Source organism: Mercenaria mercenaria, chromosome 13 (genome assembly GCF_021730395.1).
Source record: "Mercenaria mercenaria strain notata chromosome 13, MADL_Memer_1, whole genome shotgun sequence".
NCBI classification, from domain to species: domain Eukaryota; kingdom Metazoa; phylum Mollusca; class Bivalvia; order Venerida; family Veneridae; genus Mercenaria; species Mercenaria mercenaria.
In genome coordinates this window covers 39,543,255-39,571,095 of record NC_069373.1, presented here as the reverse complement: position 1 = coordinate 39,571,095, position 27,841 = coordinate 39,543,255, and the positions used below count along the sequence as shown (strand labels likewise).

Sequence of the window (27,841 nt, the reverse complement as noted above, 5' to 3'; positions counted from 1 at the left end):
CTGTTTAATTATAATTACCTGATGACCCCAAGTAATATGATGTCACTTGACTGTGACCTTGACCTACTGACCTACTTTCTTGTTTTTTAAGATACAGCTTTGAAATTTGGATGACTTACACAGTTTTGCACACAAATCGTAAAACTGATTTTCATTGACCATGAATGTGACCTACTGACTTTCTTAATATTTTTTCATCAGTTTGACATTTGAAACATGTAGCTTATACTACTCAGGTGAGCGATCCAGGGTCATCATGACCCTCTTGTTTAGGGTTTGCAAGAGCTAAAAATAGAAACACATTGAAAGAACTTCTTCCCATGAACCATATGATGCATCTTCATCAAACTTGGTATGAACCAGTCTCAGATTTATTCAAATTTTTGTGGGTGGCCCCTTTTAGGGGCTGCTAGAACTAAACTAGAAAAACCCTTTGTTGACTTCTTGCCATGAACCACTTAATGGATTTTCACCTGCCTGTGTCTGTAGCTGCTAGCAGATTTGTAAGATCCTTTCTCAATATTGTTAAATTTGATACGCCTGGTCACCTTTTTTGGCTGCCAAAGCTAAAAATAGAAAACATGAATGAGCAGCTTTAATGGATCTGCATTAAACCTAAGTATCCTTGAATAGTCCTTGCTCAGTTATGTTCAGCAGGTTTTACTTAGAGACTAACTCCTATTTAATAACTCTTGCATTGAAGCTTCATACATTTGGCTGTCCAGTTATCAGCAAAACTTCAGAGAAATGTTTAAAATGATAACACTGTTAGATTCTTTAGTACCAGTTGGCTTCAAAGAAGCTTTGTATTATAGATGTTTACTCTGTTTTAGTTTAGTGCATTGTTGAATAGCATTAAAAAGTGTCACGTTTTCCTCATTATTTCTTTTCTAAATACCTTATAAAAAGGTGATGATGCCAAGAGGATTAAAAATTTGCTTACTCCTAAATAAGTGTAGCCTGTCTATATTGTAGTGTTTACATTTAAAAAAGTAATGTTTCATGTTTTCTGCTTCTGTTCTTGTCACAGGGAGATACAATAATGTCTCAATACATATGTCTGCATTCTGTTTTCTGTACATAATACAAAGCACTGTCTTCCACAGGTAAAGAAAATGCCTTGAATTTTCAGTGTATTTTTCTTTCTCTTCAATTTGCTTTAAACATGATCATGATTTGGCTTCTCACATGTATTGATCAAGTTCATTTCACAATTTTATGAATAATAGTATTGTAGATTAAGCATAAAATTCTCAAAGTTTTTTAACCAAATTCAGTCCAGTTTCCTCCCTTTGAAAACATTGTTTTTTCCACATTCCACATTTTTGGCAAAAATTCCCATATTTTTTTTTACTTTATATGCACTCACTAAAACTCTTAGAACGAATGTAAATAGTACCATTTAAAACCCAATGCAGTGTGCTTTTAGGTAATTTTCTCCGAGGTGTAACATATTTTAAAGAATAGTATTATGTCTCCCCCAGGAGACATATTGTTTTTGCCCTGTCCGTCCGTACGTCACACTTCATTTCCGAGCAATAACTGGAGAACCATTTGACCTAGAACCTTCAAACTTCATAGGGTTGTAGGGCTGCTGGAGTAGACGACCCCTATTGTTTTTGGGGTCACTCCGTCAAAGGTCAAGGTCACAGGGGCCTGAACATTGAAAACCATTTCCGATCAATAACTAGAGAACCACATGACCCAGAATATTGAAACTTCATAGGATGATTGGTCATGAAGAGTAGATGACCCCTATTGATTTTGGGGTCACTCCGTCAAAGGTCAAGGTAACAGGGGCCTGAACATTGAAAACCATTTCCGATCAATAACTAGAGAACCACTTGACCCAGAATATTGAAACTTCATAGGATGATTGGTCATGAAGAGTAGATGACCCCTATTGATTTTGGGGTCACTCCGTCAAAGGTCAAGGTAACAGGGGCCTGAACATTGAAAACCATTTCCGATCAATAACTAGAGAACCACTTGACCCAGAATGTTGAAACTTTATAGGATGATTGGTCATGAAGAGTAGATGACCCCTATTGATTTTGGGGTCACTCCGTCAAAGGTCAAGGTCACAGGGGCCTGAACATTGAAAACCATTTCCGATCAATAACTAGAGAACCACTTGACCCAGAATGTTGAAACTTCATAGGATGATTGGTCATGAAGAGTAGATGACCCATATTGATTTTGGGGTCACTCCGTCAAAGGTTAAGGTCACAGGGGCCTGAACATTGAAAACCATTTCCGATCAATAACTAGAGAACCACTTGACCCAGATTGTTGAAACTTCATAGGATGATTGGTCATAAAGAGTAATTGACCCCTATTGATTTTAGGGTCACTCCATCAAAGGTCAAGGTCACAGGGGCCTGAACATGGAAAACCATTTCCGATCAATAACTAGAGAACCACTTGACCCAGAATGTTGAAACTTCATAGGATGATTGTACATGCAAAGTAGATGACCCCTATCGATTTTGGGGTCACTCCATTAAAGGTCAAGGTCACAGGGGCCTGAACATTGAAAATCATTTCTGGTCAATAACTTGAGAACCACTTGACCCAGAATGTTGAAACTTAATAGGATGATTGGTCATGCAGAGTAGATGACCCCCTTACAATTATGGGGTCACTCTGAAAGGTCAAGGTCACAGGGGCCCGAACATTGAAAACCATTTCCGGCCAGTAACTTGAGAACCACTTTACCCAGAATGATGAAACTTCATAGGATGATTGGTCATGCAGAGTAGATGACCCCTAACGATTTTAGGGTCACTCTGTTAAAGGTCAAGGCCACAGGGGCCTGAACATGGAAAACCATTTCCAATCAATAGCTTGAGAACCTCACGACCCAGAATGTTGAAACTTCATAGGATGATTGTTCATGCAGAGTAAATGACCCCTATTGTTTTTGGGGCCACTCCGTTAAAGGTCAAGGTCACAGGGGCCTGAACATTGATAACCAGTTCTGATCAATAACTTGAGAACCACTTGACCCAGAATGTTGAAACTTCATAGGATGATTGAACATGCAGAGTAGATGACCCCTATTGATTTTGGGGTCAGTCTGATAAAGGTCAAGGTCACAGTGGCCTGTTCATGTAAAATCATTTTTTGGAAATAACTTGAGAACCACTTGACCTACAATGTTGAAACTTAATAGGATGATTGGACATGCAGAGTAGATGACCCCTATTTATTTTGAGGTCACTTGATCAAAGGTCAAGGTCACAGGAGCCTGAACAGTGACTGGAGAACCACTAGGCCAAGAGTGGACATGCCAAGTAGATGATCCCTATTGCAGCCAACCATCAGTGTCTCTTTGATTTTTGCTCCTGACCCCTATTGACTTCTTGCCTATAGGACTTTGCATTGGGGGAGACATGCGCTTTTTTACAAAAGCATTTTCTAGTTTTTATTGTGATGCAATTTTCTCCCATTTTAGTTGTTACAGTGTGATTCCCCTCAGTCCCTACCTCCAGCAGACTCTGCCACCATTCTCCTCAAAACTGAACCTATCTGTTTGTCTGTCTTTGCCTACAAATGTTATACATGAGGTGGAAAAATCTTCACCATGGTGATGGTTATTAATTCTGCTTTTGTAAACATCAAGTGTCATAATTTTCAGTTGGTGGTTATTAATTCTGTAGGGGCCCTTCGTGGCCAAGTGGTTAAGGTTGCTGACTTCAAATCACTTGCCCCTCATCGATGTGGGTTTGAGCCTCACTCGGGGCTTTGAATTCTTCATGTGAGGAAGCCATCCAGCTGGTTTACGGAAGGTCGGTGGTTCTACCCAGGTGCCCGCTCGTGATGAAATAATGCACGAAGGGCACCTGGGGTCTTCCTCCACCATTAAAAGCTGGAAAGTCGCTATATGACATATCATGTGTTGGTGTGACGTAAAATCCAAAAAAAAAAAATTAATTCTGTAAACGTCGAGTGTCATAATTTTCAGTTGTGGTGGAAATATTCTGATCAATGTGGGACCAACACATGATGGCAGGATTGTTCCTGTGTTTGAAGAGAGGTTAAGAAGTCTTGGCAAGTGGCTCAATGTGAATGGTGAAGCTATATATTCCAGCAAACCATGGATCCACCAAAATGACACGGTGACACCAGGCGTCTGGTAAATATCTAAGCCTACATTTCAAGTAATATTTAAATTTCAATCTATGTAATATAATGTCCCCATTTGATAAAAGAGAGGGTATATTATTTTATATGTCTGTCAGTCCTTCTATATTTGATTCCCAGTTTATAACTTGAAAACTGTTTGGCAGACTGTCATTAAACTTCATAGGATGGTATCTTGTGTGGAAAGTAGGTAACCCATATTGTTTTGGTCATGGTAATAATGAAAAACTTGAGATTAAAAAGAGTTAAACGCTATAACTAGTGAATACATATGCTTACTGTAGTTTTACTTCACAGAATGATTGCTTGAGGTCATAGATTTTGGTCAGTACATCAGATGTCAAGGTCACATTGACCTTGAGACTGAAACCAATATTCTGGTTAATATGTTAAGAACACAAGAACACATGGGCCCACTTCTTTCAATCTTAATGGGTCGGAACTTTAGGTCACAGTCACATTGACCATGCAACTGTAAATGAAATAACTGTAAAAATTTTGGTTCAGTGTCAGTAAAACTTAATGTGATGATTTTCTGTATAGATGACCTCTCTTGCTGTAGGAATCAGTGTGTCAAAGGTCAAGGTCAACTTGACCTTTTAACTGAATATAGTTACTGATCAATATCTGAGGAACAACTGGACTTATGACCCCCAAACTTCATAATAAAATAATTGCTTGTCACCTATTATTGAGTGTGGAGGTCGATTCTTCAAAGGTCAAGGTCAAAGTGACCTCAATGCTGAAAACAATTTCTGTTCAATAACTGAAAATGACTTGTCTAGTATCTTTTAACAGGCAATTGTGAGGGGCAGATTTGTTTTACAAACAACACTTTGTTTACATAGAATTTTGGTAGTTGTAGTTCAAGTCTGTTTGATTTTATTACAATTATTTTCAATGGCAAAGAGGGGGTGGGGATTTTATGTGCCTCTTAAAAAGACATTGCTGCAGTGTTTTCAGCTATATTTCATTGGTTCACCAGTCTTTTAGATGATTGCCTATAGGACCTCTTTGGCCAAATGGTTAAGGTGGCTGGCTTCAAATCACTTGCCCCTCACTTGAGGCATAGAACTCTTCATGTGAGGAAGTCACCCAGCTGAAGGTCATTGCATCCATTATTACTATCATGATTTCATTCAAAGCCTCCAGTACGTTTTAATCCAGCTATTTGATATCAAAGTTTTCCCTTGATTTCTGTTTTAAATATAAGATAGTGCCATTTGATATCATACATGATTTTAAAGAACTGGATGGTTACAAGGATATTGTAGTTTTTAAGATACATTATTTGTATGATTTCATTGGCCCAAAACATTAGCAGATTGACCTGCAAAAATATGTTTTTATGCCCCCGAAGGGAGGCATATAGTTTTTGAACCGTCTGTCAGTCTGTCTGTCGGTCTGTCCGCAATTTTCGTGTCCGGTCCATATCTTTGTCATCGATGGATGGATTTTCAAACAACTTGGCATGAATGTGTACCACAGTAAGACGACGTGTCGCGCGCAAGACCCAGGCCCGTAGCTCAAAGGTCAAGGTCACACTTAGACGTTAAAGGATAGTGCATTGATGGGCGTGTCCGGTCCATATCTTTGTCATCGATGGATTGATTTTCAAATAACTTGGCATGAATGTGTACCACAGTAAGACGACGTGTCGCGGGCAAGACCCAGGTCTGTAGCTCAAAGGTCAAGGTCACACTTAGACGTTAAAGGATAGTGCATTGATGGGCGTATCCGGTCCATATCTTTGTCATCGATGGATGGATTTTCAAATAACTTGGCATGCATGTGTACCACAGTGAGACGACTTGTCGCGCGCAAGACCCAGGTCCGTAGCTTAAAGGTCAAGGTCACACTTAGACGTTAAAGGATAGTGCATTGATGGGCGTGTCTGGTCCATATCTTTGTCATCGATGGATGGATTTTCAAATAACTTGGCATGAATGTGTACCACAGTAAGACGACTTGTCGCACGCAAGACCCAGGTCCGTAGCTCAAAGGTCAAGGTCACACTTAGACATTAAAGGTCATTTTTCATGATAGTGCATTGATGGGCGTGTCCGGTCCATATCATTGTCATTCATGCATGGATTTTAAAATAACTACGCATGAATGTGTGACACAGTAAGACGACCTGTCGCGGGCAAGACCCAGCTCCGTAGGTCAAAGGTCCTAAACTGTAACATCGGCCATAACTATTCATTCAAAGTGCCATCGGGGGCATGTGTCATCCTATGGAAACAGCTCTTGTTATCCATAAAATAGAAATATTTGATTGAAGATATCTTCCTACAAAATGGTAGAAGTTCTTACCAACACCATTCCAGATCTATATCTTATATTTGAAACTTGAAAATTAGCTCCATTATTCACAAAAAAAGAATGTTATGGCTTTGGTGGTTCAGTGAATTGTTGTAGAAAGTTTTGATGGTTCTGGTAAATATCATAGACAGTTATTTAGATGGCTCCTATTAAATGCCATAGCTGTTTGAATGGCTCTATTAAATGCCATAGACAGTTGTTTGGATGGCTCCTATTAAATGCCATATTTGTTTGGATGGCTCTATAAAATGCCATAGACAGTTGTTTGGATGGCTCCTATTAAATGCCATAGACAGTTGTTTGGATGGCTCCTATTAAATGCCATAGTTGTTTGGATGGCTCTATTAAATGTCGTAGACAGTTGTTTGGATGGCTCCTATTAAATGCCATAGTTGTTTGGATGGCTCTATTAAATGCCAAAAACAGTTATTTGGATGGCTCCTATTAAAGGTCCAATACTAAGGAAAGTGAACATTTTAATTTCTTTTAAAAAGCACAGAACTATTTCATTTTATTGGAAAATGAAAGTTGGTATGTAGAAATTCGAAATAAATCGCAGTATATGTACAATTATTTTTCTATGAAGTATGAAGAAAGTTAAAAAGACCTGGGGGGGTCATTCTGTCGATTCATTGAAATTTCAACATAATACACATACATTTCTTTGAGTTCCAAAGACCTTCTGTAAATTTTGACCTGCCAATCTTCATTATTTAGTGTCTTGCAGAAGTCTATGCACTGGCTATGAAAAAATATGCCAACTCACTTTCCCTTAGTAATGGACCTTTAAATGCCATAGATAGTTGTTTGGATGGCTCTGTTAAATACCATAGAAAGTTATTTGGATGGCTCTATTAAATACCATAGAAAGTTATTTGGATGGCTCTATTAAATACCATAGACAGTTGTTTAATGCTCTGTTTGTTATTCAGGTACACCACAAAGAACTCTAAGAAAGAAGGTTTGGCTGTTTATGCTATTGTTTTGAAGTGGCCTACCTCAGACAGTTTGTACTTGGCAAGTCCAACACCAACACCGAGCACCAGGGTTACATTGCTCGGCTACCCAACTCCCATCTCCTGGCAGAAGTCATCAACTGAAGGGATTTATTTGAACGTACCTGTCATACCATTCAATAAAATGCCATGTGATTATGCCTGGGTATTTAAAATGGAGAATTTGGGTTAGTTTGAACTGTTTGTGATTTAAAGAATACAAAACAGCGGGACTACTTTTTCTGCAAATTATCGTATCTTTCAACCTGTATTATGTTTCCTATAGTATATGGTACATATCAAATCCATATTTACATAATACAGCTAGAATCTATTCAAAATTGTATTAAGTGATTTAGGCAAACCTTTTGTAAAAATTTAATCAGCTTACAATTTCAGATAACTTACTGAAAGACAGTGGTCACCCAGACAATGTAAAGACAATCTTAACAGCTTTTTTTTCATCTCCACATAGTTTGGAACAATATTTTTAGTGGCCATCTGTAACTATCTGTGTCATATTTAGTTGTTTCTTCAATGTTTTGTTTTTGCCAAGTTTACTAACAACTGCTGTCACTTATATGCAAGATGCACATTAGTTTACTAATAACAGCAGTGTTGAAATAGTAAAAAAAAATGATTTATTTTTGGTTTTGATAATTATACTTGTGTCATTGGTATGTCATACTTACATGTAGAATGATTAATCCATTTATTCTGTCACAATTTTGATTTCATTCAATTTCGTTTAATTAAAGGGACTAACCACATATTTTAGGTGAAAAATAATTTCTCTAAAGTCCATAAAAAGAGTACTCTGAAAGTGACTAGTGTTATAACCTTATTGACAAAAGATTTTTGCAAGATACTCTTATAAATAATATAAATAACCAAAAATAGTGTGCAGAAGGTAGTAAACCATTGCAATATTTTTGAAACAATATTTTTGCAATTTTTTTGTGGATTTTTATGAATTAGCGGAAATAGGAAGTATTATTAGAATATTTGTTAATTCTTTTTGTTTTTTTAAAACAAATTTTCAATACAATTAAACAATAACATTTTGTTGTTTTAATTGTATTGTCACATCTACTGCTGCTTGCATTGAGATTTTTGCTTTATGTTGTAAATTTTGATTTTGCTTACCTTGTTTTTTGGTTTCCTTTATAGTAGAATTATTCAATGTATCCATTTATAGACAAGTATATCCTCATTTCATTGTTTCATGCTTAGGGAACTAAAACAAAAAAGTGAAATACCCATCCATGCAGGATCAGTTAGCTATGTGTTTAGAGTACATAGAAATATTAGAGACAGCAATAATATCAGTCACTTGCATGTGTTCTTAAAAATATGTCAAAGGGATGCTTATTTGATATTAAATTGTGCAAAAAAAAATAAAGAATCTTGTAAAGATGAACAACGTGACACTGTTAAAAATGATGAAAGAAATTCTTTCATTTTCATCAGATTGAAACTGATATTAAATACCGCCATGTGGGTGTGCTTGAAGATGTAATATAGTTCCTTTCATTGGAGAGTATTATGTCCACTGGCAAAAGAACTGAAAGTTGTAATAAAAAGTGGCAATATCATTCATTATGAAAATGTGTTAAATTTCTCAAAATTGGTATTTTACATAAAAAGAAAGATCTGAAGGAAATTTAGGATTGCCTTGTTTCGGTGGGTAAGAAATAATAATATATGTTGCAATCTGTAGTTAAAGTATAGTTTGCAACATCTTATTGTTTAAAATATTCCAGAAATAAAAAAAATTTTAAGTACACACCTGATAGTAAATGTAGAAGTTTTGTGGTAATAACCTCAGCTTCATAAATGTATGACAGTCTGTCAGTATTCAAAAGCATTAGCAGTTAGTGAGGTTGCTTTCTGGCTAGAAACAGCTTTGATAAGAAAAATATAAAGTAAAACAAACTCTTTTTCCAATGTTCTCAAAGTACTGTTTTGCATTTACAGCCTTTTTAGCTCACCTGAGCACGAAGTGCTCAAAGGTGAGCTTTAGTGATCACCCTGTGTCCGGCGTCCGTCGTCGTCCGTCGTCCGTCCGTCCGTCCGTCCGTCCGTCGTCAACAATTTGACTGTTAACACTCTAGAGGTCACATTTTTGACCCAATCTTAATGAAACTTGGTCAGAATGTTACCCTCAATAAAATCTTGGACGAGTTCGATATTGGGTCATCTGGGATCAAAAACTAGGTCATCAGGTCAAATCAAAGGAAAAGCTTGTTAACACTCTAGAGGTCACATTTTTGGCCCAATCTTAATGAAACTTGGTCAGAATGTTACCCTCAATAAAATCTTGGATGAGTTCGATATTAAGTCATCTGGGGTCAAAAACTAGGTCATCAGGTCAAATCAAAGGAAAAGCTTGTTAACACTCTAGAGGTCACAATTTTGGCCCAATCTTAATGAAACTTGGTCAGGATGCTACCCTCAATAAAATCTTGGACGAGTTCGATATTGGGTCATCTGGGGTCAAAAACTAGGTCACCAGGTCAAATCAAAGAAAAAGCTTGTTAACACTATAGAGGTCACATTTTTGGCCCAATCTTAATGAAACTTGGTCAGAATGTTACCCTTAATAAAATCTTGGACGAGTTCGATATTTGGTTATCTGGGATCATAAACTAGGTCACCAGGTCAAATCAAAGGAAAAGCTTGTTAACACTGTTGAAGCCGCATTTATGACTGTATCTTCATGAAACTTGGTCAGATTGTTAATATTGATGATCTTAAGGTCCAGTTTGAATCTGGGTCATGTAGGATAAAAAACTAGGTCACCAAGCCAAATCAAATGAAAAGCTAGTTTACACTAGAGGCCACATTTATGACCATACCTTAATGAAACTTGGTCAAATCTTGATGATCTATAGCTCAAGTTCAAATCTGGGTTAGGTGGGGTCAAAAACTAGGTCACTAGGTCATATCAAAGGAAAAGCTTGTTAACACACTCTAGAGGCCACATTTATGACTATATCTTCATGAAACTTAGTCAGAATGTTAAACTTGATGATCTTTAGGGCAATTTTGAATCTGGGTCATGTCGGGTCAAAAACTAGGTCACCGGGTCAAATCAAAGGAAAAGCTAATTAACACTGTAGAGGCCACGTTTATGACCATATCTTAATGAAACTTGGTCAGAATGTTAATCTTGATAATCTTTAGGTCAAGTTTAAATCTGGGTCAGATGGAGTCAAAAACTAGGTCACTAGGTCATATCAAAGGAAAAGCTTGTTAACACTCTAGAGGCCACATTTTTGACTATATCTTCATGAAACTTGGTCAGAATGTTAAACTTGATGGTCTTTAGGTCAAGTTCGAATCTGGGTCATGTCCGGTCAAAAACTAGGTCACGGGGGTCAAATAAAAGGAATAGTTAGTTAACACTTTAGAGGCCACATTTATGACCATATCTTAATGAAACTTGGTCAGAATGTTAATCTTGATGATCTATAGGTCAAGTTTAAATCTGGGTCAGGTGTGTTAAAAAACTAGGTCACTAGGTCAAATCAAAGGAAAAGCTTGTTAAGACTCTAGAGGCCAGATTTATGACTGTATCTTCATGAAACTTAATCAGAATGTTAATCTTGATGATCTTTAGGTCAAGTTCGAATCTGGGTCATGTGGGGGCAAAAACTAGGTCACCGGGTCAAATCAAAGGAAAAGCTAGTTAACACTTTAGAGGCTACATTTATGACCATATCTTAATGAAACTTGGTCAGAATGTTGATCTTGATGATCTTTAGGTCAATAGGTCAGGTGAGCGATACAGGGCCTTCATGGCCCTCTTGTTTTTTTGGGAGGTTTAATTATGCTACAGTTCAATATTACAGCTTTAAAGGTGGTCAATTACATTTTAAGCAACTTTTTTATCACACTTTTTAGTTTTCAGATATTCTGTATTAAAGGTACAAAAAGATCTATAATATAGTGTTAGATCCCTATTTGAAGTAAGTAATTTATTATTATGTCTCCCACCACACAGTGGTGTGGGAGACACATTGATTTACTCCTGTCTGTGTGTCTGTCTGTCACGAATCTTGTCCGCAATCTTAAGTCAAACAGTTCTCATCCGATCTGCACCAAAATTGAACAAAATGTGTTTGATAATATGTCCTCAGCCAAGTTTGATAGCTAGCCAAGTCAGCCCAGGCACTTATGAATTATGGCCCTTGAATTATCAAAAATACTGATGCCAGTGATACAGGTCTTGGTGCATGGTTGACTCAGATACATAATGAAAGGCCATTTACTCCAAAACTTACTCCAAAACTATCAAAGGTATATTTTCTATGAGTAAACAGTATACAAAGACAGACTTACTATTCAGATGATTAGGCAGTTGTGGGAGACATGCACTTTTCTGAAAAGCAGCTCTAGTTTTTTATGAAATTTTATTATTACAACCCTTCAATATGAAAGTATTTGAATTTTGGTTTCTTCATAATTTCCAGTATTACATTTGCAGTTGACAGGTATTGGCATATTTTAACAGTTTGAACTAAAAGACAAGTTTTAGAAACTCAGTGTAGCTTCTGAATTTATTTTTTTCCAACCAACCAAAATAGCTAAAGGGAGGTAATACTGATAATGCAATGTTATATTTCTAATGAATTTCAGCTTAATATATAGTTGTCAATGCAAATTTTTGACAAGTATAACTCTGTCTAGGTTAGGCAAACAGGATAGGAAAATCAAATGTTAAAAAGTACCTCCAGTAAAAAAAATCTGTAATTTGAACACAACAAAATGTAAATGATCAGTTATTAAAATTTCAAACATACATGTATTTGTTGACCAAAATCTGATTGACCACCTTTAACTTAATACATAGTAGATAGGAGCTTGTCTTGTTATATAGATGTGATTATATATGTTATTTTTTTTTTTTTTTCAATTTTATTTTTACTTTAACAACATTCCATCTTGATGTATGCAGGTGTGGGAATTTTGTTTTTCTGTGTCTCAGTGATGTTTGGAAATACTGTGAAGTTATTAATCTTAGTGGGAGACTAAATATATATTTTGTGGATTTCTTTGTTCATTGGGTCAACAAAATTAACCCTTACTGTAGGCTTACTTATTTTAGCGGTGTACTAATAACAGCGCTTTTAGCGCTATCGCACATGCACTAATTCATGTCCGCGCATTAATTTGTCCAAGCATTTTCATGTACATTTTCATTTGATGATGTTTTTTTTTAACTTTTGCAAATAAATACTCTTGATAGTTTGCACTAGTTACACTGCTTGCTAATATTTTAAGGTTCGTATGATATTCCTGTTTATTGTTCATATTATTATTTTAAATAAATCATCATACAAAATAAAATATTTAAGCTTGTAGTTTGTGCTTTTTCTCATTTGATCAAGTTGTTATTGATTTCCGTATCACCTTCGGGCATGTCCGTTGTTGCAGTCGCTCGTTTACGGAAAGGTGTGAACGTTTGTATTAAGACACAATGCATGTAGGACAAAGGAAATTTAATGATTAATATGTGTGACAATCTCGTTTTATTTCAGCAATTATAACTAGTATACAGAATATATAACAAGCAGATTATTATAATCAAATACAAGAAGAGATTTACGGTATAACACTTAAGTAAATAATTTAAAATAAATCCTACTTTCTTTAGCCTGCCAACAGTGAAAAAAGTTGATTTCACAATCAGTATGACATATAATTACAGCAGAAACAAATTACATAAAAACTGCCGATGGTTAAGTTTATTTCCGAATATTTTCAGGAATCTCCGTAAATCTCCGATAGCCTAATCTCGGACAGCGCTAAAATTAGATATTTCACCAAAAATTGCATTTGCGCTAAATTTTTGCCGCGCTAATAAAAGTACGCCTACAGTATCATGCTGGACAAGACTGATTCTGCCATTGCGACCAATGTAGATCTTGATCAGCCTGCACATCTGTGCAGTATAATCATGATCTACACTGTTCACCATTTTTGGTACGCACCCCTATTAACAGTTAATAGTACTATCCAAATTGAAAGATGGGTAAGTTCATTATAGAAATTTAGCAAGGTAAAGGTTCAATCCAAATAAACAAGTAATATTCCTGTTCATTATATTTTCAAAATTTGAAATCCACAAATTCATATCCACGTGAGGTAGCCAATTTAGCCCAAGTTACAAAATTTTTATGTCTACAGAATTAAGTGATTTCACAGTTTTACATATTTCTAGATCTGTTGTCAAACAACCTTATTTTTACTAATTTATGTGTGTTTTTTTAGCTCACCTGTCACAAAGTGACAAGGTGAGCTTTTGTGATCGTGCGGTGTCCGTCGTCCGTGCGTGCGTCCGTAAACTTTTGCTTGTGACCACTCTAGAGGTCACATTTTTCATGGGATCTTTATGAAAGTTGGTCAGAATGTTCATCTTGATGATATCTAGGACAAGTTTGAAACTGGGTCACGTGCTGTCAAAAACTAGGTCAGTAGGTCTAAAAATAGAAAAACCTTGTGACCTCACTAGAGGCCATATATTTCACAAGATCTTCATGAAAATTGGTCAGAATGTTCACCTTGATGATATCTAGGTCATGTTCGAAACTGGGTCACGTGCGGTCAAAAACTAGGTCAGTAGGTCTAAAAATAGAAAAAACTTGTGACCTCTCTAGAGGCCATATATTTCACAAGATCTTCATGAAAATTGGTCAGAATGTTCACCTTGATGATATCTAGGTCAAGTTTGAAACTGGGTCATGTGCCGTCAAAAACTAGGTCAGTAGGTCTAAAAATAGAAAAACCTTGTGACCTCTCTAAAGGCCATATATTTCACAAGATCTTCATGAAAATTGGTCAGAAAGTTCACCTTGATGATATCTAGGTCAAGTTGAAACTCGGTCACATGCCATCAAAAACTAGGTCAGTAGGTCAAATAATAGAAAAACCTTGTGACCTCTCTAAAGACCATATTTTTCATGGGATCTGTATGAAAGTTGGTCTGAATGTTCATCTTGATGATATCTAGGTCAAGTTCAAAACTGGGTCACGTGCTGTCAAAAATTAGGTCAGTAGGTCTAAAAATAAAAAAACCTTGTGACCTCTCTAGAGGCCATATATTTCATGACATTTTCATGAAAATTGGTCAGAACGTTCACCTTGATGGACTAGGTCAGTAGGTCAAATAATAGAAAAACCTTGTGACCTCTCTAGAGGCCATATTTTTCATGGCATCTGTATGAAAGTTAATCTGAATGTTCATCTTGATGATATCGAGGTCAAGTTCGAAAGTGGGTCACGTGCCGTCAAAAACTAGGTCAGTAGGTCAAATAAAAGAAAAACCTTGTGACCTCTCTAAAGGCCATAGTTTTCATTGGATCTGTATGAAAATTGGTCTGAATGTTCATCTTGATGATATCTAGGTCAAGTTCGAAACAGGGTCATGTGCGGTCAAAAACTAGGTCAGTAGGTCTAAAAATAGAAAAACGTTGTGACCTCTCTAGAGGCCATACTTGTGAATGGATCTCCATAAAAATTGGTCAGAATGTTCACCTTGATGATATCTAGGTCAGGTTTGAAACTGGGTCAGGAGCCGTAAAAAACTAAGTCAGTAGGTCAAATAATAAAAAAACCTTGTGACCTCTCTAGAGGCCATACTTTTCATGGGATCTGTATGAAAGTTGGTCAGAATGTTCACCTTGATGATATCTAGGTCAAGTTTGAAACTGAGTCAACTGCGGTCAAAAACTAGGTCAGTAGGTCTAAAATTATTCAAATCTTTTGACCTCTCTAGAGGCCATATTTTTCAATGGATCTTCATGAAAATTGATCTGAATGTTCACCTTGATGATATCTAGGTCACTTTCGAAACTGGGTCATGTGCGGTCAAAAACTAGGCCAGTAGGTATAAAAATAGAAAAACGTGGTGACCTCTTAAGAGGCCATATTTTTCATGAGATCTTCATGAAAATTAGTGAGAATGTTCACCTTGATGATATCTAGGTAAAGTTCAAAACAGGGTCACATACCTTCAAGAACTAGGTCAATAGGTCAAATAATAGAAAAACCTTGTGACCTCTCTAGAGACCATATTTTTCAATGGATCTTCATGAAAATTGGTCAGAATTTTTATCTTGATAATATCTAGGTCAAGTTCAAAACTGGGTCACATGAGCTCAAAAACTAGGTCACTATGTCAAAAAATAGAAAAAACAACGTCATACTCAAAACTGGGTCATGTGGGAAGAGGTGAGCGATTCAGGACCATCATGGTCCTCTTGTTTTCTCAAGAGTTTTGTCTTGGTCACGAATTTCAAAAAGGTAGATTCTTTTTATTAGCCTACCAACATAATTAAAAGTCCAGAGCTTAACAGGCATTCTATATATGATTTAAGAATACTTCTGTTACTCTAAGTTAAACTGTTACTATGCAATATGTCTTTTTTAGATCACTTCTCATGTATTTCCATACTGTGTGTATATTTGAACAATTAAGCTGTATAAATAACTCTTAAAACTGTGAGAGTTCAAATATTAGTTTGAGTATGAAAATGTTCTTTAGATATAAAGGAAACACGTTTTTATGAATTGGTTTACAACTGTTGAAAAAACTACCTGCTACAATGTATATACCAGTATTTGCTACGAAAAATTGAAAAAGTAGTAGTTATACAATAGATGTAAAGTAATTTTTCAGTGCCATACGAATGCAAAAGTTTTCAATGGCTTAAAACTATGAACCAAGGTGCAAGTATTGTCATTGACAACTTGGAAGAAGACAAAATATCTGTAGTAATTTATTCACAAGATCTTATTAGTGTGAGGAAGTTGTCAGTTTCATATGTAGAACAAGTCAGTACTGAGACAGAATCCAGGAGGAAGTTGTCAGTTTCATATGTAGAAAAGTTGTCAGTTTCATACGTAGAACAAGTCAGTACTGACACAGAATCCAGGAGAAAGTTGTCAGTTTCATATGTAGAACAAGTCAGTACTGACACAGAATCCAGGAGGAAGTTGTCAGTTTCATATGTAGAACAAGTCAGTACTGACACAGAATCCAGGAGGAAGTTGTCAGTTTCATATGTAGAACATGTCAGTACTGACAGAGAATCCAGGAGCTCTGGTTCTAAACGTTGTGTATGTTGCATAGCTGTATTACTTATAAAAAGGTATTACATACACAAAAAACAATCTGGGCAACATATATATATATATATATATATATTGGTTAGTCTGAAAAGCAATGCTTGTATTTTACTGTGGGATATTGTTCTGTCAATAAAAATATGTGTTTGCAATATATTACATCTAGAAATCAACAGCAATCCAAGTCTGAAATACTGACAAACTTTAAAATGCAAAATTTCCAATTAGTTCTGTTGTTTCTTGAAAAGAAAAACATATATATATAGCGACATTAACTGCAGAAAGACATCCAAATTTTCAGAAGTAAAGATATATTTGTAAAGAAGTTACATTAATTTGAATTTGAATGAATTTTTAAAAAGTCTTAGTTCTCATACTTGGATTATATGTTGATGAATTTGGGCCCAGATCTTTCTTCCTCTGTTAATTTTGTTTTTAAGTTGCTTCACTAGATATGTATGTCATATATTACCTTGAACTTTCTTTGTTGTGATGTTAAATTTAATGCCCCCACCCCTTTGAAGAAAGGCGGTATGTTAAGTTCTGCTCATTGTTAGTCCGTCTGTGTGTCTGTAGACTATTTGGTTTCCAATCAATGACTAGCAAACACTTAAAACTCACGGTAGTCAGATGTCATAGGATCATATTGTCAGTAGATAACTGCTATTGTTTTAGGGTCAGTATGTCAAAGGTTGACATGACAGTGACCTTGAGACTGAAAAAAGTTTCCTCTCAACAACTAAAACAATTTGTTTTGGGGATCAGTAGGTCAAAAGTCAAGGTCAAAGTGACTTTTAGACTGAAAAAGGTTTTCGCACATTAACTAAAGAACACTTAGGGATCAGTAGGTCAAAAGTCAAGGTCAAAGTGACCTTTAGACTGAAAAAGGTTTTCGCACATTAACTAAAGAACACTTAGGGACCAGTAGGTCAAAAGTCAAGGTCAAAGTGACCTTTAGACTGAAAAAGGTTTTCACACATTAACTAAAGAACACTTAGGGACCAGTAGGTCAAAAGTCAAGGTCAAAGTGACCTTTAGACTGAAAAAGGTTTTCACACATTAACTAAAGAACACTTTAAGCTACAGTGACTATTGTTTTGGGAATCAGTAGTTCAAATGTCAAGGCCACACTGATCGTGATACAGAATGCAGTTCCTATTCAGTACATAAATAACTTTTAGGCCTTCAGTGTTCAAACTTTCAAGGATGGTTGCCTGTGGTCAGTAGATGATTCTTATTATTTTAGGTCAAAGGTCAAGGATTCACTGATATTGGTACTGTAAACGGTTTCCACTCAATATTTAAAGAACACTTACTTACCTACAGTTGTTAAGGTTAATCCTTTGTATGAAATCAAATCGAACCAGTTAATCAGCCGCCATATTTAAAATGCTGTTTTCTTTCCTGACGACTGTATCAAGGTACTTCAGGCAGCTGACTTCATTAGGAACTTACGGACTTTATCTTTTGCAAGCAGTGTGATAATCAATAAGTCATATTTTGGTTATTTTATTTTAATCATACCGATAAACACATTCAGGTATGTTGCTGTCAAAGATGTAATGTCTACATGCAGTAATATACATTTTATTGGGATTGTAGGATGTTATTGTTTGAAAGTAATTAGCGGTTTTGCAAAATTGAAACCTGTTTCACCTAGAAATCAAATCAGATCCAATTAACCGAGTTATCGACCCATTCCTACTACTTAATAGGATGACTGTCTGCGATCTGTACATGACCCTCATTGTGTTGACGGGTCAGTAGGTCTAAGGGAAAGATTATAGTTATCTCGGGATTGAACAAAATGGACAGTCCACCATAGGGGGTATGTATGTTGTACAAACAGCTCTTTTTTATCAAAGTAATCCTAGACAGTTCTGATATGTAATCCTTGAAATCTCTATGTGATATTGTTTATTTTTGTATGTATCTTGGGGTAAATAAAGTTTAACTGCTTCAAAATTTGCGAGTCACTTTTTGTTCTTTTGTTTAGTTGACATAACCAACCTTAAGGCTAAAAAAGGACATCTTTTAGAAGATAAAACCCACTTTCTCACAATATCATGAATTAAGGTATGTAGCAACTATTTTGTGTCCATCATAGGCAGGCTGCAAAAGTTTATGGAGATTTTATTTGGTAAAAATAAGGTTGTTTAAGTACTGATAGACTTCATTAAATCAGTTTTAGCTTATCTGCTTGATACATATAGAGGGCTATTGTATTCGCCTCAGCATTGCTTTCAGGTTAAAGGTTTATGGCAAGGATCTCAGTTTCACACTGTATTATTAACTACTGCCCCCATCTATATTGTTATCATTCTCATCCATCAGAGGTTCATCAATATCTTGGGAACTAGAGAACTATGGCATCCCTCTGGTTTGCAAAAATGTATCATTATACACCCGTTTTGGAAAAACAAATGTATTATGTGATGGTGCATCTGTCGTTCTGTCTATCTGTCTGTCATATTACATGTCCAGAGTATAACTCAATAACCGTTCAAGGTATTGACTTTATACTTGGCATATAGGTAGGTATCGATCAGATGTACAGAGCGCATGAATTGGGTTGGTAGATCAAAGATCAAGGTCTCAGATGGAGCTCAAAGGTCAAATTCGTCCTCCTTGTCTGGAGCATAACTTAATAACTATTCAAGGTAATGACTTCGGTCTTGGCATGTAGTAGGTAGGTGGCCATGAGACGATGTGCAGAGTGCATGAACCAGGTCTGTAGGTCAGAGGTGAAGGTCACAGAAATGTCAGTTCTGTCAAGGATATATTGTGTTTCAGACCATTCAAGGTATTGACTAAAACTTGGCATATAAGTAGGTAGCGGTGAGATGATGTGCATAGGGCATGCACTCGGTTGGTATGTTAAAGATTAAGGTCACAAATTGACTTCATATGTGTCCTTTGTATTTCGTGTCCTGAACACAACTTAAAAACTATTGAATGGAGCCTCCTTGGCAAAGTGATTAATGTCACTGACTTCAATCACTCAGCCCTTACCGATGAAGGTTCCAACCGCATTGAATTCTTCATTTGAGGAAGCAGTACATCTGGCTTATGGAAGGTCAGTTGTTCTACCCAGGTGCCTGCCAATGATTGAAGGATGCAAAGAGGGGTACCTGTAGGGTCTTCCTTCTACGGTCAAAAGCTGGAATGTAGCCATATGACCTATAATTGTGTCGATGTGACTATTCAAGGTATTGAAATTAAGTGAACTTTGGATAAGTTCCCCATCTCACCCTATCTCCCAATTTTGTTATCTGTTTGAGTTTCTCAGAAACTTCTCACTGGAAATGTTTGCACCCTCTGACAAAGTAGAATTATGGGGGTATTAATCGGGCCAGTGACAGCTATAGTTTCTGCAGATGTGCACTATTACAATATAGTTAAGTGCCCTCTCTTCTCTAAGAGCACTTGTTCCTGATACCACTTGATTATTATTGCTTTAGTTTATACTCTTATTGAATGGCTTGCACTGGTCTAGGTGCCAGCAGCTAAACCCATGGGTTTGAGCCACACTGCTGGTGTTACTAACACGCCTTCTCATATGACACCAGTACTGTTTTTTCCAGGAAGCGGACTCAAGACTCGTTCAAATAAGCTTGAAACTTTCATCACAATCAAGCTAAAATAAATTAATATTAACTAATGCTTTAGGTCCAAAGGACCAAGCACCAATAATATTTGCTATTGAGCGGCAAGTCATTTTTTCAAATGTTTTATTACATGATATCAAAAGCTGTTTTCCTCGTGATTTTTTTCATTTGTATCAGTTTTCTGTTTTTACTCTCTTTTTTTTTTGTGGCAAAAGTTTTCATATATTTAATAGGCACATTTGTCCTACATATATCTATGTCCCTCTTCAAAGAAGAGGAGGGAGACATATACTTAGTAGTTGGTCGGAGAGTACTTCTAGATCAGAACTTGGTCATTAGCTGACCACTGTTTCGGGATCATTTGGTCAAAAGTCGCAGTGATCTTGAAAAGAGAAGACAGACCTGATTAATAAGTGTCTAGTATTAGTGGTCGTTATGTGAAAGGCACATTGGCTTGTGATTCTGAAATTCCTCAAACTTTATAGGCTGATTACATGTCATCAATAGATGACCCTTCTGGAGCCAAAAAGTAAAAGTTTTTAGATAATAACGGTAGAATTGGACTGTCGAACTTCATTGATTTAATTTTGATAATTGTATGTGGTTCGTTTATGACCCTATTGTATTTTGAGGTAGGTAGACTAAAAGTCAAAGTCAAATGTGGCCTATTGACTAAAATTGCATAGACTGGAAAATGTTCAAGCTTACAGCCGTCAGACGTAAGAAGGTTGTCTTCGGTCAACAGATGCACTTTACTTTTAGAGTCAGTATTAGATTCTTGAAATCGGAAATAGGTGCTGATCAATAAATTAGACCCATATATCTCCTACATTATAGGGAACTGTCTATTGTAAGTAGATAATTCTCTTACGAAGCTTCGATAGATGACCTCAATAGCTTAGAGGTCAAAGTTCAAGGCTACACTGACTGTTTCTAAACTGTTTTCCGATTAACAACTGGAGGCTGTTTGATAACAAAAGCATACGCATTTACTTGTGATGATTAAGTTGATCAAAGGTCAGGTCACTCTCAATCTGACTAAAGTACATCTCCTATTACGCTACGCATAGGATCTGACAACGAGCTATTGATGGCCTCGTTCTGACAACCCTTCCGCTAGCCAATCAAAAGCTACCTTACAGCATTCTGTAAGCTTTATAAAGCCTTGAGTTTCGATATCAACAAGTTTTATGTCGAGAGATTTCAGATAGCCGGTTAGCTCAGTCGGTAGGGCAGTCGGTAGGGCACTTGCGCTGTAAACGAGAGGTCCCAGGTTCGAGCCCTGGATTAATTAAAACTTTTTCTTACTCTTTGACATTCGAACAAGTTGTCTGATTGGTTCAAACAAAAATAGATTTGCGAAAATAAAAATAGCAATATTGGAAATCCAAAATATACAGAAGACGAATGTGAATGTGTCGTTTTCAGATCTTCGTTTAGAAGATCAAGTACTTCAGTCAGATTGGGTCACTCTTGTCCACAACCTCAAATGATATTTAGCCAATACTAGTACTTGGAACAACAGGTATGACTGGGTGATTTTTCGTAGAAACGTGATGTAATTTTTGAAAGTAGTTCAACAATAGGTTGCTTTTGATTATTGACTTCGTAGTGATTACGATTATTTGAATGCGTGTTCCATGTTTAAAGCCATTTCGATGTAGTATTAGAGGGTCAGAAATCATATTCATGGCAACTTTGAAACAGAAACCCCAAGAAAATATTAACTGAAATTGAATGTAACGTCAAATCACCTCCAGTTGTAGACAACATGATCGCGGCATCGTCAATATCCTTGATGATTTGTCTAGGTCTGATACACTTAACTAAGGGCAGCAATAACATTTTGAATCTCTTTTTTTATAGGGGATGGTGGGGTGTATATGCTGGACGATCGTAACAACGTTGTGTTGCACAGGATAGCGAGATCGGTTGATGAAGCTGACGGGAACTTGTATGTATTAACAATAATATTCTTATTTTCTATTTCAACATATTTTTCTACGAAAATCTATTAAATAGAATTGAAGTGTTTTTCGTAATTAGTGTGTGTGTTCGGGTTTAACGTCTTTTTAAACAATTTTTCAGTCATATAAACGACGGTGTCTACTTGTAGCAGTGAGCACAATGCCCAACTTTATAATGCTGCTTCACTGTAATATCACGCCGTAGACACGTGGCATGATACCCCGCCCAGTCACATTATACTGACACCGGGCTGAATAGTCCTTGCACTATCCTCTTAATACTGAGCGCCAAGCGAGGAAGCTACTAGTACCATTTTTTACGTCTTTGGTAGGACGCGGCCTGGGATCGAACCCACGACCTCCCGCTCTCGAAGCGGACGCTCTACCACTAGGCTACCGAGGCGGTTTTTTTTCTTAATTAGAACGGTTTACAAAGAAAGGTGAAAAGTTAAGTTATTTCTGATAAGCGGTATAACATGTTTCCAATCAAGGTGTAGTATAGGGAAGTCCCACGTTTCTGTGCTACCCGCCGGTGTCCGAAATCATTTCTAAATTAGCAAAAAGAAACAAAGTATTTGAACGCAAAAAATCAGATATAGTATATATTAGCATGCATTTTACGGTTCAGACTTATTTCAATTTTTCTCTATCTTCAGTTTAGAAGAGTTAAAAGCGGAAGATAAAACGCAGATGCCAGATGGCGTTGTGACTTTTTCATGGATCCTAAGCGCATGCGTACTGTTTGTCCTTTACACCTATACTTGCAAACGGAGACGACAAAAATGGATTTAATGTATTACCTTTTAAAGGTATCAGGTTTTTAGTTTTTGAATCTCTACGGTTAAACATTGCAGTTTAGGTCAGGCCAGTGTCGCAAGCTGCGGCTGCGAAAAAGTTTGCCGTGCAGTTTTGTTTTTTTTTTTGTTATTTGTTTTTTGTTGTTTTTTTTTTTGTTTTTTTTTTCATTTGTTAAGTACTTGACACCTTCATAAATCTATACGTATTTATGAGTTAAGATATATGGATAGATGGACAGACAATTACTGTACAAGGACAGTATGCCCATTATTACATTTTACAAACATTATAGTTACAAACATTTACTCGATTGACATGTGAAAGGCATTTTATGTGGAATTTTCAAATTGTCAACAATTTGCATTCCAAAGCAGTATAAAATACAAATGTATTTTGAAACTGTATGTAAGGCCGGTGCATTAAAATGATGCTGATTCGTGATACTCATTGTGCAATTCCAGCTATTTTTCTATAATATATTTATCTATTATATATTATTTTTCGGGTACAGCAAATAAAGTTTAATTAAATTATTGCTTGTTGCCATGTGTGTTTTGCCGATGTTTATCATGACTTGTACATAGAATCTCTCCAACAGAAAATAGCACAGTCAATCTAGTCATCATTGCATACCAGAGGTTTACTGTATGGTTCCTAGATCGTCTCTAGATTCTGACGAAGCTCTGATGGATAAGAATTAATTAATCAAGCTTGAAATCAAACGAGATTGTAAGGCAATGAAATTGTCACTGAAGGTGATGCATAGGAGTACTTAGTTAGAGGAAATAAACGCCGAAAGGCGCATATTGAAATGCAATGCAATATTTGAAACCGTGGAAGTTGCAGACACGATAGACTTCCATGCACCAATATATGCAAAGAAAATGTTACGCACATCTATACACCCAGTCGACGACGTTATGAAGCTTCATTGGAATCAAGTTGTGAAAGTGGTTTGCACCTCACGCTAATTTTGCGTAAGTCCAAGGGCACATTACATTACACTACACTGTTTGGACCGACACCCAACCCACATGTCTGTTTTGGTGTCATAAATTGTTCACAACGCGGACCTACCGGTCAGTCACCCTTACCAGTCAGCCATAACTATTACTAAGATGGCCTGCCTGTATCTTATACCTACACAGAAACTTCGTTTGTAGGAGGATAATAATGTATTAAAATTTTGCTGAATAATCTTTCCGAAGAATAAGCATGTTATTTGCTAGTATGAGTGCTAAGTCAGTTGTCGAGTTAAGCATAGGCCTAAGGGAGGCAACTGCAGTCGGTTTATTCCATATCCAACGAGATGCTAACAGCGTATCCCGATAAGCTGAACCGTGTATGCTACAGTTTCGTACGGATTTTGAGCAGGCGGGGTACACACAACTTTAGTGAGAGAAAATATTCTTAATAAATAGATCTAATAAATTTTGGGGTTGCCCTATCTGTGTAAAGGTCTTTGAAATTAGTAATCTATTGAGACAATAGGCCTAGATCTACTTAGAATCTAGAGGTAGGTTATAAATTTGCCTATTTTGTCATTTAACTTTACTGCAGTAATAAGAACTTTGACAACCGCTTTTTCAGTTTCATAATGTTCAATGTTTGTGAAATAAAACAAACACAAGATTAGCTTCAGGGATATAAAGTAGGTAGATCTATTTTTATTTAGGGGCCCAGACTGACAAAAATAAATGTTCAACATAGGTACATGGGCATTTTCTCCAAAAATTTAGGGGCCCAGCCCAAAATCTAGGGGCCATGGGCTACTGGGCCCCTGCTAATTTATATCCCAGTTTCTATGCACAGCAATATTTTAGTTACAGGTCTGGGGACTTATTTCGGTGTAATTCGTTTGTCAGTCAACAAAAAGGTAGCGGGTTTTACACTTGCACACTGACGCAAGTTACAGTGACGTCACGGTCTATGTACACAGATTGTAAACATCAACAGCACAGCAGGTAAGTGATTGGAAGCAGACGATCTGCCACCCTCCCCCACCCACTATAGATCTACCATGTTTTTATCAATAAATCAATGAGAGGAATACGACTGGCTCTTGTGGTTGAGTAAGTAAAGTACCATTATATATATGTAAGACTTTGCGAAGACCATAAGTGCAAAGCATGTGAAAATCAAGTTTACACAACATAGAGCGGGTTCGGGTCTGGCCGGCCGTCGGCAGTAACCGGCCACTGGACAGAAACACTCTTTATTTATGCCGTTGTTGAGTCAATTTGCGCAAATACGGAAGTTTTCAGTCCGCCATTTTTAAAAAATTGAAAATCAATGATATTCATTACGTTTTCAGTTTTAATTTTAGCAGCAGTAACTTATCTATATTTAACATTCGACATGTATAATTTATTAAAATTTCAAGGTCAAACAAAATGTAGTTTCAAGGAATCGAGTTTACAATCTTATCAATCAATATCGTATAATCTATGTTCGTAAACGCTTGATGGAGGTTGAAGATGTTTCAAATTTATTTTTAGAGTGGCCGAGGAAGGCCGACGAAATTTTTACAATTCTTGTCAACTCGGACACTTGCACAAAAAAATCATTTAAGAGAAAAAAGTACTTTAAATGTTATTTTGATATCTACAATAAAATGTTATATACCGATATACATGACTGATTGTATAAATAATTGTTTTAATAAGAAGAAATCACGCATTAAAGATCCCACTTAATTTGCTCTAATTAGTGTTAATTGGCATTCATCGAGTTTATAATTCATTCGTCGATTATCAACTTGTCAATTTGCAGGTAGAAAAAAAAAGCTAGAAAATTTCAGACTGGATTCCCATGCTTTTCAAGAGCAGTGTTGTTTGTTATTTTGGCGATCTCGTTGCGAACCCCAAACAGCTGCATTTTTTTCTTATGACTAATATAGATCTACATATTTGTCCAGATATGAAAAGAACATATTATAACTTCTACTTTGTGTTTTGATCTGTAAATGTACACAAATGAATTGCCTAGAAAATTTAGCCTAATAATACGTTTGTGGGCATTGAGGGCCGATCGCATTAATCTTTGGGACAACTCTAATTCTATAAAAAAAATATTTCATTATTTTTCTGTCTTTTATATACGAGTCGGCATTTAGGTAGTAACCAGTGTGCAGAGGGCCGGCCGCGGGTCTCCGTGGCCAAGTGGTTGAGGTCGCTGACACAGAACCACTTGCCCTTCACCCAGTTGCCCGGGGGCCTTTTTCCACCATCAAAAGCAGGCAAGTGCCATTGTGTCAGTGTGACGTACGTTTAACCCCCCAACAATCTGGTGTTCCAGAGTTTACTGGGCATGTGTTGCATTTGTGTGAAATTGTGTTGAAATTGAATGACGAACACCTAACATTATTTGTGTGTGTCTATTGTTGATTAGACTTTTCAAATTTTAGGAATGTAGACAAAGTAACAGAAGTTTCACATAGAGCATGGTCACTCTCTTAAATGATTAAGGATACTGACCAAGCTACTTCTGTTACTTTGTCTACATTCTTAAATTCTGAAATTGTTTCGGCATTAATTTTTAAAGGATTTACAGCATGTGACATGTTCTTCATGTTTGTTCCCGTAAATTTATGTCGTAGATATGTTTCAAATGAATTTTGAGTGCTGAATTTGATTCATTAAACAATTATTACGTTTTCTGTATCAAAACAGCATTGTCTTTTTAAAAAACTTTGTCACGGCCGGTGAAACCCGACTGTGTGGCCGACCAGCATCGAAGACGGCCGACATGGGGCGACGATACTAGACAGTTCTTGCATTGACTGGTTATCAATTCTTACAATGTTTTGCCCCAATTAACCCCTGAAAATGTGCGGGACAGTCTGATCTATATTTAGACTCACTAGAATTCGAAATCGAAACTAAAATGTTCCCCATATGGTATTGAATTAATTAAACGGCCGAATAACCCCGAACCCGCTCTATAGATCTACATGCTAAATCAAACATAAGGTTCCAGGTATTGTGAAGACATATAGATCTACTAAAACCAGGTCTAACTCGTGTGCCTATGTGTTGTTGTTTCATCATATGACCTATCATGTGTCGGTGCGACGTTAAATCCAAAAAAAATAAATAAATAAAGGACCGTCTGGGAGGTAACAAGTCACGGATTTTCTAGTATATTCGTGAGAAGTAGCGCAGAAATGATTTCTTTTTCTATTTTATCGGTAGTTTTGGCGGCCCCTAAAAGGGGATAAGTGATACCTTTAGAACAACCTGATTTAGGACGATAGAATCTACAAGGATGCCAAGGTCAAAGTCACAGAGGTCTACTGGGTGCCTACCAGTCACCGGACAGGAATATATAGGGTAAATCCGTAGAAACTCGGACAAAATTCGAATGAACAAATTTGACAGATTGCTATACTTTACTAAATGGCGATAGCTTCCTTTGGATTACTTCCCTTTACTTATAACAGCATTAGTTTCCCATTTCGTATCCAGTTGCACGGTAATGGTTGAAGCATTCCGAAAAATACGAAGAAAATGTACCTTCGGGCGAAACGGTATGGCTCGGACAGTGCAGCTGAAACTCGGACATGCTGTAGTAGAAACTCGGACATGTATTTTTTAGTTGTCAAAACTCGGACATAACACGATTTTTTTTAAATGAACAACTGTGAGCGCATGGTTATCATGAAATAATTTGACTTTATATGTAATTGTCTAGGGGTACGGATCCGTACCTCTAGATTCTGATTCTAGAACTACGGATCCGTACCCCTTGACAATCCTGTTAGGTGTTTTCTAGGGGTAAATACCTTCTTTTTCCAGATGTTGTGTGTCATTTACATCTAGGATCCTAGTCAAAGAACCCATTATCTTTATCACCTCCATACACTTGAAGC

The 27,841-nt window shown here is 36.6% G+C and overlaps 2 protein-coding genes across 6 annotated transcripts in view; both read left to right on the top strand.

The window, feature by feature from the left end:
- The window catches only part of LOC128547896 (alpha-L-fucosidase-like), an 83,200-nt gene extending 59,714 nt beyond the window's left edge, over window positions 1–23,486 (top strand). For 2 of the 5 annotated variants that reach the window (XM_053521610.1, XM_053521609.1), the window contains exons 7-10: window positions 3,968–4,138; window positions 7,404–7,654; window positions 22,073–22,160; window positions 22,830–23,486. In XM_053521610.1, the coding sequence (XP_053377585.1) occupies window positions 3,968–4,138; window positions 7,404–7,654; window positions 22,073–22,160; window positions 22,830–22,965 (646 nt within the window). In that variant the 3' untranslated portion in view covers window positions 22,966–23,486. Of the gene's footprint in view, window positions 1–3,967; window positions 4,139–7,403; window positions 8,526–22,072; window positions 22,161–22,829 lie in introns of those variants that run through there. The other 3 variants (XM_053521608.1, XM_053521607.1, XM_053521611.1) reach the window with 3 other exon arrangements.
- A 1,428-nt stretch (window positions 23,487–24,914) lies between these two features.
- The window catches only part of LOC128547897 (universal stress protein Slr1101-like), a 34,884-nt gene continuing 31,957 nt past the window's right edge, over window positions 24,915–27,841 (top strand). The window contains exon 1 of the mRNA XM_053521616.1: window positions 24,915–24,935. The gene's annotated coding sequence lies outside the window, so the exon portion shown is untranslated. The remainder of the gene's footprint in view (window positions 24,936–27,841) is intronic.